The following is an 18,014-nucleotide window of genomic DNA, read 5'->3' on the forward strand; positions in this document are numbered from 1 at the left end:
CCCTGGGTAGCCCTAGCTACTCCCCTGTGTGGGAGAGATGGGGTGCAAACAGGAGGGTTTGGGGAGAGTACGCTGGAACATAGTGGAGTTTGCTAAGGGTTAAGCAAAGCCCTTGTCACCTCGATTACTCCCTTTTTTGACTGTTTGTGTGGCTTAGATTCATCACCTCTTAATATGCAAATGAAGGGTATGGCTACATTAGAAATTTCAAAGCGCTGCCCCGGCAGCGCTGTGGGAGTGCTGCCGCGGCAGCGCTTTGAAGTGTGAGTGTAGTCAGAGCTGCAGCGCTGGGAGAGAGCTCTCCCAGCGCTGCTTGTAAACCACATCCCTTATGGGTGTAGCGTGCAGCGCTCCCAGCGCTGCCACCCTGATTACACTGACACTTTACAGCGCTGCATCTTGCAGCTCTCAAGGGGGTGTTTTTTCACGCCCCTGAGCGCGAAAGTTGCAGCGCTGTAAAGTGCCAATGTAACCAAGCCCGAAGAAACTTTCTTGAAGCTGTGCGGAATTGAGCATCTTACACTCATTTATCGGATTTAGCATGTTTCTTAATGTTAAATAATTAAGTTTGTCTAATAGCTATTTGTCTTGAAATTAAAATGGACCATTCAAGAATGAGTAGGACTGAGTTTTCCTGGCATGGTGATAGCAAGCCCCATTTGCCCTAATACATCTCCCTCCTTTGTTTTGCTAGTGGTCAAAGAGCTTTGGAGTGGCTGTTGCCTAATAATCAGAGCAGTTCTGAGAAACATGTTGCAGTGGCGGACTGCAGGGATGGCCCCTATTGTAAGATGCTCACTCTTACAAAAGTAATAGGGAATGACACTGGGGACTACAAGTGCTTTTACAGGGACACCCAGGCAACTACAAGCATTTATGTCTATGTTCAAGGTAGGTGGTTACAAGATTCTTATGGGATTCCTACCTATCAATATGATTAAAAAGAAACAATGGTGTAACAGGCATTTCAAAAAGCTTTGTTCTGAAGTAATGTTCATTGGATTACCCACAGAAAAGCCTTTTTGGCAAAGCATATGCCTCAAGATCAACAGTTGTAAGCTGGAGACTGTCAGCTTAAGAAGAAAGCAGTTACCAGTCCACTTTTCCTCAAGGTTTTAGGGGAAAAAAGAATATAAATATATGTCCATTCTATAGGTGCCAGATCCTGCAGTCTCTCCTTTCATTGAACTCCAACTGAAGTTTATGGCCATTCTATATAGTAAATGACTGCAGAAACTGTCCCTTAAAGTGCCAATAAGTGGTTAAAGTAGATTGAAACAGGAGAGGGAACTCTCATCATAACAGTTAAGGAAGTGGGGGAAATCAGGCTTCTTTCATGAGACTTCTAGCATTTCCCATTTGATCAAACTACAAAGTTTACATAGCAGAATGGCATCTCATGGTTTTTCAATACATCCATTTTCAGCCAAAATGCGGAAACACAATTTGTACGCAAAAATATATACAAAAAGCCAGCCAAATGTATTTGGCTCTCAAAAAACAACTTTTTCTCAGTTTGTATTTTATATTAACCTTATTAGTTCTATGCAGATGATATCACAGAGATACATTTGCCTACACCATATAAATTTGTGTGGGTGAAACAGTAAACAGAACAATGCAACAGCAGAAACTTAGCATATATTTTAGCTGTGATGGTAGAAACATTTTTCTATAGTAAACTGTGAGATCTTTGATCACAACTTTTCTTCTCAGTGGCAGCTTTTGGAGATATTTTTCAGGTATGGTACAAATGATCACCTTAAGGTGTAAGTGAGGCATTTGCATCACATAAAAGATTACTTCATGCTGAGCTTGTCCTCCTGTCTTTCAGCTTCCAAATGTTTGTGTGCCTGCAGCCCTTCCTCCTGTCCTGCTGACCAGGCTGACTTTACAATTAAAATTGGGACCAATTTCCTGATATTGGAATTCTTGGCCTTGTGAAATTGACATTCTGTATGCAAATTTTTGTGCGGAATAACTACGTCAATATGCTACTTATCATAAATAGAAAAGTCCCTATTCCCATAATTAATAAAATCTATATGTGCAGCAAGTAGCCTAATTTACTTCTCCAGATCCTAGCCCACACATCAATACTGGGATCTAATCTGTCTGCATGCAGAACTACTGTAGACTTCAGTAGGAGTTTCACACATGCGAGGGTTATAGGGTATTTGTATATAGCACTCACATTTGTATTATCTAACAGGACAATGCTCAGATCAAGTCTGAAATTTGGTCTGCCTTACAGCTGTTGAACTCTGATGGGGAAATCCAGATAGACTCATGCTTTCAGTTGTGCCCATATAAAATGCATGTGGATGCAACTGCAAAGCCTTTGGTTATGCATGCAGTTTAGATAGCTGCACACACAGAATGGCATTAGACTAAGGCCCTGACTATTTTCACTGTTGATTATCTGACATCAATTATCTGTGCACGCCTGCATGCACAGCTTTGTTACTACAATTTATGGTCAGAATTTTGAAAAGTTGGTCGATAATATATAGGTTTGTTTATAAAGCCGCTTATTTATTGTTGAGAATTTAAAAAAGAATAGCCATTATTTTATTTTATTATTATTTGATTGGACTCTTACAGTTGGTATGGGTACTTCCACCTTTTCATGTTGTCTGTATGTATAAATATCTTCTGTCTGTGTGTTCCACTCTATTCATCCGAAGAAGTGGGCTATAGCCCATGAAAGCTTATGCTGAAATAAATTTGTTAGTCTCTAAGGTGCCACAAGTACTCCTGTTCTTTTTGCATTATTTTAGGGGTTGTGAAGCACCTAGCTACTGATAACTAATATTGGAATCCATTCCTATAGTCCTTACACAGGCAGAAATCACACTGACTTAAATTGGAGTTTTGACTGAGTAAAGACATCCAGGGTCAGGCACCCAGAATTATGTTAACTCCATTTATGTGTATTTGGGCATGATGGTACTGTAAAAAGAGGAGGAGTTAAACTTAATAGTGATGTCAATTTCATCTCCGTTCACATACAAGAAAATACAAATATTTGCCAAATAGAAAAGGACTTCATAGATAGGAAAATAAAGAAAAATAAGAAGGGAAAAACTAGCATGCTGTGTCCTTTCAAACGAAGACATTATAACAAACTCAAATCAGATATTATTTTAGATTACAGATCTCCATTTGTGACTTCAGTTAGTGACCAACTTGATGTTATATACATTACTGGGAACAAAACAGTGGTGATTCCATGTCTTGGATCCATATCAAATCTCAATGTATCACTTTATGCGGTAAGAAAAAAGTCAAATAATTTCATTACTTATCTCTAGAATTAGCTAAATGTCAATTTACATAAATACAGTGGATTAAAATAGATAGCTTAAAAAGAGCTTTTTATCTTTGGAAATTATGAAACTTACGAACAGAATGGGAATGCTATAACTATACTAACAAATGACACTTCTTGTGTAAAGATCTGTTGACTGCAATGAGAATGTGGCCTGAGTCAGAATGGCAAGTCTGGATCCAGAATGTTGTAGTAAATAGTAGACTTACAATATGAATTTGTTTAGTTTTGGAATTATACTGAATGTTTTACTGATCTTTTAACAGAGGTATCCAGAAAAGTTATTTGTTCCTGATGGTAAATCAATCTCATGGGATAATAAAAAAGGCTTCACTATACCCAGTAACCTGATCAGTTATGCGGGCATGGTCTTCTGTGAAGCTAAAATAGATGATGAAAGTTACCAGTCTGTGATGTACATAGTTGTGGTTGTAGGTAAGCCAAAGATTACTCTGCATGGTCATTGTTTTAGGCAGTGCTATTTTGCTTGATGCAACATATTGAGCAGTTACATTTAATTGGACTGTAGATCAGGAATACTGAAAATACAATTAACATAAAACACATGTTCTAATATGTATTCCTTTGGAAAAAAACAACACCTGAATTTAAAGGGAAAATGTTATTGTGTTCTGTTTCGGGTGGATCACTGGCATCTGTGCTTGGGATTTTACCTGCTCTTCCTTGATGCTGCTTTTTTCAATCATGCAGGGTTTTATTTTTCCTAAACTTCCACTCTTTTGTAAGAATGTCAGCATAGAGTGAACAGGCACCCCAAAGCATCACTAGCAGCTCAGGAAAGAAGAAAGGGTTCTAGCTCGCTATGAAGAGAAACAGGGGAGCACGTCACACTAGAAATGCAAAACCTGGCCTGACCCCAAGAAATTCTTGTTTCCCTGCACACTAATATCCTGGGCCTAACTGGATGAATACGGCTCTGACACACTGAAGTTACCTGCTCCTCCAGGGCAATGTGAGGACTCCTCTTAGGCCTCTACCCATGCTGAGACTGCAAGGACCTCCTCCTGGACTGTTGAGCACACTCCCAGCTCCAGAGTTGGAAGAGGCCAATCTCCCACCTCCTGAGCCTCATTGTGACACTGAGGCTTTGGTGAGATAGGATCAGCACATTCTCATCTAGACTTGGAGCTTCCTAAAGACAGGAAGAGAAAAATAGGGAGTATCTCACCACTCCATCTTCCTTTAGGGGCAGCAATTTCCCCACAATTCATCATCCTCTGTCTGATTTTGAGTCATTTGGGATTTCTGAATATGTTTTGTCATATTTTACATTTTTTATTACACGTTTTATGCCTTAGACAGTTTTGCTAATGCCAAGTTATTGGTGGTGATAAAGTTCCAAGCACATCACCTGATGCCCACTTTGGTCTATCATAATATTTGGGGAGTGGGGTTTGTTTCCATGCTATTGTGAATTTTGTGGTTCACCATTGAGGTTCTCCTCTGAGTGTTCTCTAATATTGCAAGGGGCCAAGAAATGCTTCCATAAGAGTTAAGGATGCTTAGCAACTCCCAGGATCTGGTCCAAACATCTCTCTCTGACTCTAGCTTAGAAGTACTGATATCTCACCATGTCAGCTTCTTTTATCTTATTGTGTCTGACCATGAGGGAGCTTCTGGCAAATGGCCTCACAGTTGTCCACTCACGCTGCATGTGCTAAAATCTGAAAGTAGACTGTACTTGCCCGAGCCCCATTGTGTGTCAATACAACTTTTGGGCACCCTTACCCTTTTCATCCCCACTTTTTGAAGTTGGGTGTATGTCCATCTCCCCACTGCACTCAAGCTTCTGGGATTTCTGCTGTGTGGGTGTAACTCCTAAGGGAGAGAGTAAATGCCATTGGGAAAGCAGCATCCTTACGTCATTCAGCAGAATGTTTTTTCAAACTCTGTTCCTTTTGCTTCTTCCAGGATACAGAATTTATGACTTAACTATGAACCCTCATCACCAAATAGAGCTGGCAGCAGGGGAGAAACTAGTTCTAAATTGTACTGTGAGGACTGAGCCAAATGTTGGAATTGATTTCAAATGGGACTACCCTTCCATTAAGGTAAAACAATCATTTGCTAATACCGTGCCCTGGAGCCCTGAAAGAAGCTCTTGCTAGAAATACAAAAGGATGCTCCTGTGTTTTAGCTTCCATGGTTATTTTAGCTTCCAAAGAGTTGGGGCGTGGGGGCTTGCCCTGCTCTGCCTGCCCAGCGCTACTGTTGGGGAATGGGATGGAATGTGAGGGCTTCTCCCGCTCCCAGGAAGGAGTTCCGGGTGGAGTGGCTCAGGGTGTAGGGGTGTCCATTTTTCCAGGGGCCCCCAATTGGCCAGGGCCCCTGGGCACAGTCCCCATTGGCCCAGTGGCTAATCTGCCACTGGTATGGAGGATTGGGGGAAGAGTTGGAATGAACTGCTTCTTAGAGCTTTTACTCTGTTACAGGGAAAACATGCTAAAGTCAGAGACTTAAAAACATCATCAGGGAATGAGCCGAAGAAGTTCGTAAGCACTCTTACCATAGACCATGTGACCTTAAATGATAGAGGCCGATACAACTGCACAGCATTCAGTGGCCTTATGACTAAGAAAAACAGCACGTATGTCATTGTCCATGGTATGGAATTCTCTGATTTAATTCTGGATATTTATAGGTGGGGATTGTTGGGATGGAAAATGCATAAGTTGAAAGCAATTAGCTGCACAGTATGTCAATCAAAACGTTTGTCATATAAACAGCCTGCTTTGAACTGTCAGCCACAGTGTTTCCATTGCTTCTAGTTGTTTTTAGTAGAATTGTTATAGCTCAAGGTTTTTCTGTTTTAATGTTAAAGGGTTTTCTCTTAGGACCTTATATGTGATTATCACTGAAAACTGTTACATTGTCTAGAAAAAGTGACACTAAAACTCAGAATGGCTGGCAGTCCCTCTATTTAATCTCTCCCTATGTGGTACTGTAATGTTGAAACTGTATATTTCAGGTCAGACTCTGCCACTCTTCCTCATACTGAATAGTACCTGATTCCACAGGTAGTTCCATTGTGGCTACCTGCAGAGAAAGGTATTACTTGCATGAGTAAGGGTGAAAGAGTCCAGCTTGAGTCCTGTGGTTTTTGCATTCTGAAAATTGGATTCAGCTTTACTTTTGGTCATAAGGAAATGACTCAGAGGAAATGACTCCGGCCAAATCGTATCCTTCCTCAGTCCTCAATCAGGCAAAACTCCATTGGCTACAAAAAGCTGGTTTTTTTTTTTTGAATGAATGAGAAAGAATTGCAGGATTTGGTCCAATATTAACTAGTGCAGCAGCACTGCTAGTTATGGATGTACTGTATGTCTTACACAGGAGCACTAAGGCTGACTTGAAGTTGTGACTAAGTCTGATTTTCAGCATCAGCATTTTGATTTTTTCAGTTCAAACTGACCATAGTCCATTCTTCTGCCAGGACAAGAAACAGTTCCCCCTTTTCTGTCACAGCTGTATCAGATATTAAACGGATACTCTATTTGATCTTAGCCAAAAGGCCACTCATGCTGTTGGGCTGATTACAATTTTGCTTTCTGTGGTTGCAGAAAAGTAGTGTAAATCCTTTCAGAGTTGTGGGATTTTTGGGGTTGCAGAACTTCAGATAGATAGCTTCAGTTTCTGCCCAATTATGTAATTGTATCATGTGCAGTTTTGAATACTGTTATGTGCTGAAATGGAAAAATTGAGCCCTTTTTGTCTGACTGTGTAAGTGGAAACCTTGGAGAGGTTTAAATGCGATATTGTGTTACCCAACACATACTTTACAGCACTTGGTTTGCATTGCTTCTTTTGTTACATGACAACAGCGGCTAGGTAGGACAGAGCATTGGGACTGAGAGTTGAGGTGTGGAGCTGAGAGCAAACTCTTGCATCTAATGCAGTCGAGAGTCCCCTGGTCATGGAATTAGTCCACTTTTCTGTGCAAGGGATGAAGGAGAAGGCATGGTCAGAGGAGAGGGACTACCTACCCTGGGTGGCACAGAGCATCCCTACGGATGTGACATGGGCCAGAGGCAGGTTGGGGCTGGAGGATCCACTGCTATGTATGTTGTCCTGTCCTGTCCTGTCCTGTCCTTCCCACACAGGCGTGCTCCATTGCTTCACTGCCTCAGAACCGCTCTGAAGCCTGTGGAGGATTCCCTCCTCCCCTTTGCCCTAGTGGATCTCTCTAGTGCTCAGCCCCAGTAGTTGTGCTAGGCCCTGGACTGAGGATTTACCTCATGGATTGTAATACTGCAAGTGCCTGTGCTGGTACATGGACCACTTTGTCATTTACATCTGCTGCCTTTCATCTCCAATTAAACACTAAACCAAATGGGAGACAGTTTACATTTCTGGCAATATAGAAAGGCAATGTTTTGTTTCAAGCCCATCAATTAATTTCTTGCAGAAAAACCTTTTATCCTTTTGGACAGAATGGGGTCTGTGGTGGAGACAAGGGTAGGAGACCAAGTCAAAATCCCTGTGAGATTTACAGGCTATCCTCCACCAGAAGCAAAATGGTAAGAGTCAGAATGTGATGCCTTTAAAACAGATTGTGGTATTATATGTCAAGCTGACGCTCTAAAGTATTCAAGTTACCATGTATTTTCTTTAGGTATAAAAATGGAAAAGCCATCAGCACAAATCACACCATTAAACTTGGTTACACATTAACAATTACTGAGGCAAGTGAAAAGGATGCTGGGAATTACACCATTGTGCTTACAAACCCCGTTAACAAGGAGCAACAGAGACACACATTTAACCTGGCTGTGAATGGTAAATGAGATATAAACAGTGCCTTTTCCTCTTTTGTTGTATATGTGTGTGTATAGAGTACTAACTCTTCCTTGACAGAAAGAGCTGGTAGGAGTCCTGTCTCTTAGAGCCCTATGCTCCCCATGATCTGTGTACTATCCAGATTTAAATTTGGCAAAAAAAAAAAAAAAAAAGAGGTGATTCAAAACCACCACGTCAGGGGGATGCAGGAAAGAAGTCCCATCTCAAACCTTGCCTGGATGTTGCTTCAACCATCCGCTGAATCTGTCTCCAGCTGGATCCTCATGCTGTATTTTACAGCTCAGGAGGTTTCAGGTTTTCCTTGTTGTTGGATAAAAGGATTTTTGTTTTCTATTTTCTGTATATTATTTCTTTGCCTCTGTGTCTTGCTCTTTTCCTGTCCTCTGTGCTCTCTCATGCTGCTTTTGTATCATGAATCTTCCCCACCATCGTCATCTGCCTTGCCCATCCTTCCTGCCACTGTCAGCTTTGTTTTGGCCTCCCCTGCTTCATCCCCTGCCATTCCCCTCTCCCCGGCACCCCTCCTCCATGCTGCTTCTCAGGAAACATACTTGTCTAGATGCTTCCAAAATAGTAGGTCTTCAAAAGACCAGCTCTGCTAAGTACAGTGCGGTTTAGGTGCGGGCACAGTGGGAAGTGGAGGCCAGTCACCTAATGCTGGAAGTAATATAAATTTCTTGGCTGGGGATGGTGATGGAAGGAAAGGGCTGTCTGAAGGGTAATTTGTAAGGGGTAGTTGTAAGTAAGCAACGGAAGGATTGCTGAACATTTGGCTTGTATTGAAGCTACTCTGTGAAGTCAGCGCACTTCTTCCCTGATTCTTTTGCTCCCTGCTGAGGTCAGTGGGAGTTGTGCAGGACCAGCGCTAGGGGTTTTAGCGCCCTAGGCGCATGGCAATTTCGCTGCCCTGCGCCCTGGTTCCGCGGCTCCGGTGGAGCTGCCGCAGTCGTGCCTGCGGAGGGTCCGCTGGTCTGCGGCTCCGGTGGAGCTGCCACAGTGATGCCTGCGGGAGGTCCACCAGAGCCGCGGGAGCAGCCAACTGTCTGCAGGCACGACTGCAGCAGCTCCACTGGAGCCACGGACCAGCGGACCCTCCGCAGGCACGACTCTGGCAGCTCCACCGGAGCCACCTGCTGCCCCCTCCGGCAAAATGCCGCCCACGAATAATCCTGGCGCCCTAGGCGATTGCCTAGGCCGTCTAAATGGAAGTGCCGGCCCTGGAGTTGTGGGAACTCAGCACCATGCGGGAGACTCAGAATCACACAGGCTCAGACCCTGGAAGGCGTATGGGAATCACAGTGAGAGAGAAGCCCCTGTGAAAGAAACTTTGTACATTTCAGAACAAACTGTGTTCTTGTTAGCTAGAGACAATGGCACAAGGCAAAGAATGTTGCTCCTTTATGATGGTCTGTGCAAGTAACATGCAGGGTTTTCCTACAGTTCCACCTCAGATTGGGGAGAATGCTTTGTTGGCTCCTGTTGATTCCTACAAGTATGCGACTACTCAAGTCCTAACCTGCACAGTCTATGCCATTCCGGCCCCAGTCAATATCCAGTGGTACTGGCAGTTAGAGGAACACTGTACTTTCCGCCCTAAGTAAGTACATAATTTGTCAGTTAATCTGCACCGCTTCATTTCTGTAACTAGTCACAGATTTTTTTAAAGTGCTGTAGGCTCTTTACAAAAATATAAAAGTGCACAAAATCAAACACTAAGCAGCCAAGCCCCTGGGTAGCACTTTGATAGTGCAAAAGGGTTATAAATCCAATTTAATTTGGAGATTCCTCAATGTAAGGGGACTCCCTGGGTGGTGTTGAGTCAGTTTAGTGGCTTTATACCACCCCTCTTGCAGCCCTGCACAGGTGATGTGATCAAGGGAAAGGGGGAATGGCTGGAGCCATTTCAGTGCTTTAATTATCTCCCCCTCTCCCCCTGCACTGAAACAGGCCCTCAGGGCCATTGGCAGCTGGGCATGGGTTAGAGCAGCTCTAAGGCTGCTCTAACTTCTGCTAGGGTCATCTCTGGGATTGGCGAGCTACAGATGTGGCGTAAAGCCACCTTTCCTTGCACTGATGCGACTCAGCCAGACTGGAGAATGAGGGGCATTTTGTACCCTGATTTTTGTCAGATGTAAATGACTAAATGAGATGTCAGCCACAGAACCACGCTCAGTAACTATTGCTGCTGGACAATGTTTGCCAACAAAGTTCCCATTTCGCTTCCATTTAAGTCAAGCTCTTACATATTATAGCAAATAGGCCCAAACTGCCCTCAGGATGTCAAACATAGTCAAAATGAGCTAGATGTAGGTGGCATTACACGGAGACCGCCAGACCTGGAGTCTGGTGGGCTCTTGCACGGAGTGAATTCCCCAGGGCAGGGCTAACCACGGAAGAAACTCTGCCACTGTTGTTTCTTGTGTTTGACCCTTTTTTGGCTGGCATCTTGCCTCGTTGGATTCCAAACACGTCTGTGGGCCCATCAGTCAAACCTTGTTGGGCGGCAGCAAGTACAAACACACAACACCACACACAGGAAATTTGCTGTTTATGCGACTTGCAGTTCTCTGTGGGTTTTTTTTTTACACCAATCAGCTGCTGAATACGATGCTGCTTGTTATCTATGTAAAAGCGTATCTCAAAGGAACTGCACTGATTGATGGTAGCCAATGATAGAGAGAGCTCCTGACCAAGATACATGCAGCTTCCCTTATCTGGGCCTAGCACAAGGCCAGACTTCCTTTTTTTTAAAAAAAAGTGTTCTGCTTTCCTGTTGTTTATAAAATGACTTCCACTAGCTTCTTTTGGTGCCTGGTCACTTCCTACACAAGAGCCACTGTCTTAAAGAAATTCTTTTAAGGAGTCCAGTGATTTCTATGTCTCTCTGTCTTCTTTTGAATGAAATTAACTTGAATTGTCAGTTTATGACTGGAGGTTTGTTCCCAAAATAGCTGCTTCCCTCCAAGTATCCTGACTGGGCTGACTTACGCAGATTAATTAGGCTATTTACCTCTAGGCCTGGGAATTCCTAGTTTTATAAAGGACAAAGGTCTTGGAAGGTTGTATGTACAATTACACAGAAAAGTTTTCAGGAACATTTCTCAGTTTTATAACATGACCATTGTTCCATCTCTGATATTTTTTTCTAAACTGAACAAAAATGATCTCTTGAAGGTTGAGATTTTCCATACCTAAAATGTATCTCTCTGTCTATTTCTCAGTCAAGTTGGTTTGGGAATCAATCCTTATGCATGTAAGAAATGGAAAGACATCACTGACAGAAAGGGCGGAAATCAGATTGAAAGAATTAAAAATCAGTTTGTTGCTATTGCTGGGAAAATGAAGGTGAGCTCATGTTCCTTTGTCTTCGTTAGGAATGACCCGTTTTTGAGAGTTCCGTTCAGTATTTCATGTATTTGTGAACATTATATCAACTAAGTTTAACTCTAATAGAGAAAGGCCTGGAGATTAATGAGCAGAAAAAAATGTGGGAACCTACTGCTAATTTTAGTATAACACAGTTTAAAAATACATATATAGAAATCTACATATAGATGGCTGTTAAAAGGAGGGAGAGAGAAAAAAATTTCTTCTTAACCACTAAGGACAGGACAAGAAGCAATGGGCTTAAATTGCAGCAAGGAAGGTTTAGGTTGGACATTAGGAAAAACTTTAATATCACATCAACCTCCAGTATGACCTGGGTACCAGAAGCACCATTGATTTGTATTGTGCAGGAATTTACAGTGGCAAGGCACCCATCTCTTTTATGGTTTGACTCATTTAAGCCCTTTGGCACTAATGTAGTATGAAATTGCTTGGTTTGTTCTCTTGTAGACTGTCAGCACCCTTGTGATTCAAGCAGCAAATGTGTCAGCTTTGTACAGATGCGTGGCTACTAACAAAGCTGGAGTGGGTGAGAGGGTTATCTCCTTTCATGTTACCAGTAAGTATAGCTTGTTGATTGCATAGCCGTGGTAAATTAATCTCATTCCCTCTGCTTCTCTAGTGATACCAGCTTCAACACATCATTTGTCTGATTCAAAGCCCTCATGATGACCCATCTCTGTTATGCCTACTAAATACGGTCCTTATTCAGCATTGAAACAAATTTCTAACTTTAAGCATGACAAGGTGGGTGAGGCAATATCTTTTGGTGGCTCAACTTCTGTTGGTGAGAGAGAGACAAGCTTTTGCGCTTACACAGAGCTCAAAAGCATGTCTCTTTCACCAACAGAAGTTGATCCCATAAAATATATTACCTCATATAACTTATCTCTGGCCTGGTCTACACTACGCGTTTAAACTGATTTTAGCAGCCTTAAACCGATTTAACGATGCACCCGTCCACACAACGAGGCCCTTTATATCGATATAAAGGGCTCTTAAAACGGGTTTCTGTACTCCTCCCCGACGAGAGGAGTAGCGCTGAAATTGGTATTACCATATCGGATTAGGGTTAGCGTGGCCGCAGATCAATGGTATTGGCCTCCGTCATATCCCACAGTGCACCATTGTGACCGCTCTGGACAGCAATCTGAACTCGGATGCAGTGACCAGGTCAGAGGGAGGAAAAGCCATACTGCGCAAAGCGTTTTGAGAATTCGAGTTGATCCTGTTTTGTCCAGACGTGGTATCCTCTGTAAATTCGTACCGACAACCTAAGAGCTGCGCGATGCTACGTCTCCCAATGCCTAAAAAGAGCTCCAGCATGGACCGTGCGGGAGATACTGGATCTGACCGCTGTATGGGGAGACAAATCTGTTCTATCAGAGCTCTGTTACAGAAGACGAAATGCCAAGCATTTGAAAAAAATCTCCAGGCTATGATAAAGAGTCCAGCAGCACAGGTGCTGTGTGATAAGCGTAACCGGAAAGCCAAAGAATCAATGGCGCTCATGGGAAGGGAAGGGAGGAGGGACTGAGAACTCCAGCTATCCCACAGTCCCCAGCAGTCCTCCGAAGTATTTGCATTCTTGCTGAGCTCCCAATGCTGTAGGGTTAAAACATTGTCCGGGGTGTTCAGGGTATAGCTTGTAATTACCCCCTTCCCCCCGTAAAAAAAAAGGGGAAAAAATTGTTGCTTGACTTTTTCAATGTCACCCTATGTCTACTGCATGTGCTGGTACGACACGATCTGCGGTAGTGCCACAGCAGTATCCTCTCCCTCCCTTCCCGTGGCAGATGGGTACAGTGCAAGACTAGTAGCTTCCTCGTCATCATCACCCCGTGACTGCTCCTGGCTGGCATCAGGCTGAGGTCGGCCGGGGCACCTGGGTAAAATAGGAATGCTCCTCGGTCTTTCTCAGTAGCATGGTACAGAACGGCTGGTAAACTGTCCTCATATAGCAACTGGGGGGTGGGCTGAGCTCCATCAGCCCTCTCTTTGCCTGTGTAAAGAAAAGATCTGTACTGCCTGGACTACCATAGCAGTGGGACTGCTGGGCTCCCTCTCCCCGCACCATTTAATGTCCGGCCTGGAACTACATAGCAGCTGGAGGCTGCTTCCCCCATTTATCTCACTACAAGTCATTAGTTCTTATTCCTACATTCTTTAATTTAACACTTCATCACACAAATGGGGGACCTGCCTGGCAGCCCAGGAGGGTTGGGGGAGGAAGAAGCAACGGGTGGGGTTTTGTTGCAGGGGCACCCCCTAGAATGGCATGCAGCTCATATTTCTGTGGGATCTGACACGAAGTGGCTTGCTCTCTGTTCTCTATCCACTGCCCCATATCTAGGCAGGACTGACTCTATTTTAGATACTATTAAAGGAGGGATTGACTCAGGGAAGTATTCCATTTTGTCTTGCACCCCCGGCCGACCTCAGCCCAGGGGCACTCATGACAGCAGCAGACGGTACAGAACAACTGATAACTGTCTCTGCTACCTTGCAAAGGCAAATGAATGCTGCTGTGTAGCGCTGCAGTACCGCCTCTGTCAGCACCATCCAGTACACATATGGTGACAGTGACAAAAGGCAAAACGGGCTCCATGGTTGCCATGCCATGGCGTCTGCCAGGGCAATCCAGGGAAAAAGGGCGCAAAATGATTGTCTGCCGTTGCTTTCACGGAGGAAGGAATGAGTGACGACATTTACCCAGAATCACCCGTGACACTGTTTTTACACCATCATGCATTGGGATCTCAACCCAGAATTCCAGTGGGTGGGGGAGACTGCGGGAACTATGGGATAACTACGGGATAGCTACCCACAGTGCAATGCTCCAGAAATCGACGCTAGCCTCGGACCATGGACACACACCGCCAAATTATTGTGCTTAGTGTGGCTGCGTATACTCAACTTTATACAATCTGTTTTACAAAACTGGTTTATGTAAAATCGGAATAATCCTGTAGTGTAGACATACCCTCTCTCATATCCTGGGACCAGCATGGCTACAACAACACTGCAAATAACTGTAAGTATATGAGCAGTTCCATTAAAGTCAGTGGAATTACAGTAGTGTGAAAACTGGTATAAAGTGAGAACCAAATCAGGATATTTGGTTGCAACGTTGGTTAGGCATTTACAGCTATAAAGACCTACAAACAAGAGAAAAATTAAATAGTGTTATGAAATTAACAGAATCCATACAATCAGTTGCACACATACAAAATGAAAAATGACTGCCTAGGAAGGAGTGCCGTGGAAAGGCATCTGTGGGTCATAGTGGATCACAAGCTAAATATGAGCCAACCGTGTAACAGCACTGCAAAAAAAGCAAACATCATTCTGGGATGTATTAGCAGGAGTATTGTAAGCAAGACACGAGAATTAATTCTTCTGCTCTACTCCGCGCTGATTAAGCCTCAACTGGAGTATTGTGTCCAGTTCTGGGCAACCCATTTCAAGAAAGATGTGGACAATTTGAGAGAGTCCAGAGAACAGCAACAAAAATGGTTAAAGGTCTAGAAAACATGAGAAGATTCTGTGAGAGAAGATTGAAAAAATTGGGTAATTTTAGTCTGGAGAAGAGAAGACCGAGAGGAGACATGATAACGGTTTTCAAGTACGTAAAAGGCTGTTACAAAGAGGAGGGAGAAAAAATGTTCTTCTTAACCTGTGAGGATAGAACAAAAAGCAATGGGCTTAAATTGCAGCAAGGTAGGTTTAGGTTGGTCATTAGGAAAAACCTCCTAACTGTCAGAGTGGTTAAGCACTGGAATAAACTGCCTAGGGAGGTTGTGGAATCTCCATCATTGGGGATTTTTAAGAGCAGGTTGAACAAACACCTGTCAGGAATGGTCTAGACAATATTAAGTCCTACCCTGAGTGCAGGGGACTGGACTAGATGACCTCTCAAGGTCCCTTCCAGGGGTATGGTTCTATAAAATCTAAGATCCAGATTTTCAAAACTGGGTGACTTCAGTGAGAGCTTCTAGCTTCTCAGGACCCTGAAAAATCAGATCATATATTTATGTGCCTAAATATGGATTTAGGAACTTAGCTTTAGGCATTCATTTTTGAAAACCTTGGTCTAAATGATATTTTTAATCCAGTCACAAAAATTGGCAGTTAATGCTGAGGACAGTACGAGGTTGCATAGGACGATTCTATTAATTACATAGACCTTCGTTGGGCTTTGCTTGTGTGTGATTTTGTTGTTGTTGTTGTTGTTAACGTGAACGATGGGCCTGATTCTCCAGTGCCTTATGAAGTCATTTATGCCTGGGCAAAGTGAGTGTGAAACAAGGTTCAAAGCACTAGAGAGTCAAACCCAATAAGTCTGTGAATGTTGATTTTCAAAATGCCTTTTTCTACTCAATATAAAAGGAAAGAAATTTTATTAATATAACAAATGCACTATTTAATGAGCTATTTTTAATTTGCAGGAGGTCTTGAAATTAACCTTCAACCTACAAACCAGCCCACTGAAAAGGATAACATGTCCTTGCAGTGTACTGCGGACAAATTCACCTTTGAAAACCTGACCTGGTATAAACTGAGTCCTCGCACCTCACAGAGACCCCTTGGGGGATTGCCAATGCCTGTGTGCAAGAACCCGAATGACCTTCTGAAGCTGAATGTCACAGTTTCCAATAGCAATGGTGAAAATGTTACCTTGGAACTTATCCTCCATAACATTTCTCTTCGAGATCGAGGGGATTATGTTTGCATAGCCCAGGACAAAAAGACTAAAATGCAACACTGTCTTGTCAAGCACCTCACTGTTCAAGGTATGAACCCACTTACATATGCCAAAGTAGATGGTTCTATGCACAGACTGTGTATAGCCAGAAACAAAGATACTGCAGTCGCAGGAATCCTCAAGTGCTGTAGGACCTAGCACGTTACCAATTTAAAGGTGTGCTCACTTGTAGAAGGGATTTAAGCAGTTGCTAATAATGGGACTGTCTTTAACATGTCAGGTGCATGAGGTCAAGTCCAGGCAGAATGTATCTGTTGAGCTGCTGATGAACTGGCCAGGCACACTTTGTATTCCGTTATTATGGAAGAGCAATGGAAGGGTTAATAGGCCTGGTGTGGAAAAGCAGGGCATTGTGCTGTGCAGGCAAATGAAGTCTCTTTATTGATAGGCACAAACAGTGGCACAAATTGATAGCTCCACATCTATGATCTCGTTATACTTGCGACTTAAGGTTTGACTGACCCTTTGAGTTTGAAACTGTGGTCATGCTTTAAAATTGTTATAAAAGCAGTGCAGCGTTTCAGCACAGAGAATGCCGGTGGCTGGCTTTGGATGCAAACACAAGTGATCTTGCATAGAGGTCTTGCAATCCTGGCTTGGCAACTTAAGCCCTGATTCAGGAAAGTACTTTAGCACATGCTTATGAGCAGTCCTGAATACAGATGCTTTCGTGAATCAGCAGCTCAAGCACTATTAATATCACCCTTCTTGCATTGGGGTTGGAGATGGAGACATGAGGGGAGGCAATTCCTGGCAAGTTCCTTCTTCTCCATTAGCCTGGGGGGGGTCTCTAAATCATAAAACCAGACTCATGTAAAAGACAAAGGACTTCTCCTTATAATGTTTTCTTAGCTATTGTGCTTGTCTCATGTATCATGGAAGATTAAATATGAACTTTCCATGATTGGTGCTATTGCAGTAAGGCCATGGGACTACATTAGTGACTCAAACTTGTAAAGTGGCAGCGAGTGCTAAGGCATCACAAAAATGATTATACTTGGAAACTCTCAATAACTTTATTTTCATGCGAACAGAGCCTGTGGCCCCCACACTGGTAGAGAACCTGGAGAATCAAACAGCAAACATTGGTGAAACCATAGAAGTATCATGCCCAGCAAATGGAATTCCTCCCCCACACATCACATGGTTTAAAAATAGTGAAACCCTTGTTGAAGACTCAGGTGAGGAACTGCTACTTCAGTATGACTTACTTCACTTGTCAAGTGCTTTACGCAGGACTCCCTATTGATTTCACTGCAGAGTTCAAGTGCGGAGTGGGGGTAGAATGTGGCCCTGTGTATTTTATACACTGTGTGAGGGTTGCGTATGCAAAAGTATAGCTAAAATAATTGCAACTATTGAATTCTTAACAACAGCCAGAGCCAACACAAATAGCAGAATTAAGAACAATTCCTTTTTTCAGGTATTGTTGTGAAAGATGGGAACAAAACTCTAACCATACGCAGGATAAGGAAAGAAGATGGAGGTCTCTACACCTGCCTTGCCTGCAATATCCTCGGATGCAAAAAAGCAGTAACTTTTTTTGCAGTAGAAGGTCAGTACAAATTTGCTTCTCTTATTTTATTTATGCTTGAAATGATAACTGCTAAAAAGGAAGCCTATGCATCAAGTCTTGGTCACAGTTTAGAAAATGTACTAGCAATGCCTTTGCTGAAAGTTTCCTTATGCGAAAGTGGATCAGATTCATTTATT

General features: G+C 43.0%; 1 protein-coding gene across 2 annotated transcripts in view; it reads left to right on the top strand.

The window, feature by feature from the left end:
* The window catches only part of KDR (kinase insert domain receptor), a 43,330-nt gene that overhangs the window by 3,800 nt on the left and 21,516 nt on the right, over positions 1 to 18,014 (top strand). For both annotated transcript variants that reach the window (XM_032782511.2, XM_032782513.2), the window contains exons 3-15: positions 695 to 891; positions 3,151 to 3,275; positions 3,598 to 3,766; positions 5,264 to 5,403; positions 5,785 to 5,956; positions 7,758 to 7,869; positions 7,965 to 8,128; positions 9,590 to 9,746; positions 11,371 to 11,494; positions 11,987 to 12,095; positions 15,985 to 16,329; positions 17,336 to 17,482; positions 17,725 to 17,856. In XM_032782511.2, coding sequence (XP_032638402.1) covers positions 695 to 891; positions 3,151 to 3,275; positions 3,598 to 3,766; positions 5,264 to 5,403; positions 5,785 to 5,956; positions 7,758 to 7,869; positions 7,965 to 8,128; positions 9,590 to 9,746; positions 11,371 to 11,494; positions 11,987 to 12,095; positions 15,985 to 16,329; positions 17,336 to 17,482; positions 17,725 to 17,856 — 2,093 coding nt within the window. The remainder of the gene's footprint in view (positions 1 to 694; positions 892 to 3,150; positions 3,276 to 3,597; positions 3,767 to 5,263; positions 5,404 to 5,784; positions 5,957 to 7,757; positions 7,870 to 7,964; positions 8,129 to 9,589; positions 9,747 to 11,370; positions 11,495 to 11,986; positions 12,096 to 15,984; positions 16,330 to 17,335; positions 17,483 to 17,724; positions 17,857 to 18,014) is intronic.

Source organism: Chelonoidis abingdonii, chromosome 5 (assembly GCF_003597395.2).
Source record: "Chelonoidis abingdonii isolate Lonesome George chromosome 5, CheloAbing_2.0, whole genome shotgun sequence".
In the NCBI taxonomy this organism is placed as follows: Eukaryota; Metazoa; Chordata; order Testudines; family Testudinidae; genus Chelonoidis; species Chelonoidis abingdonii.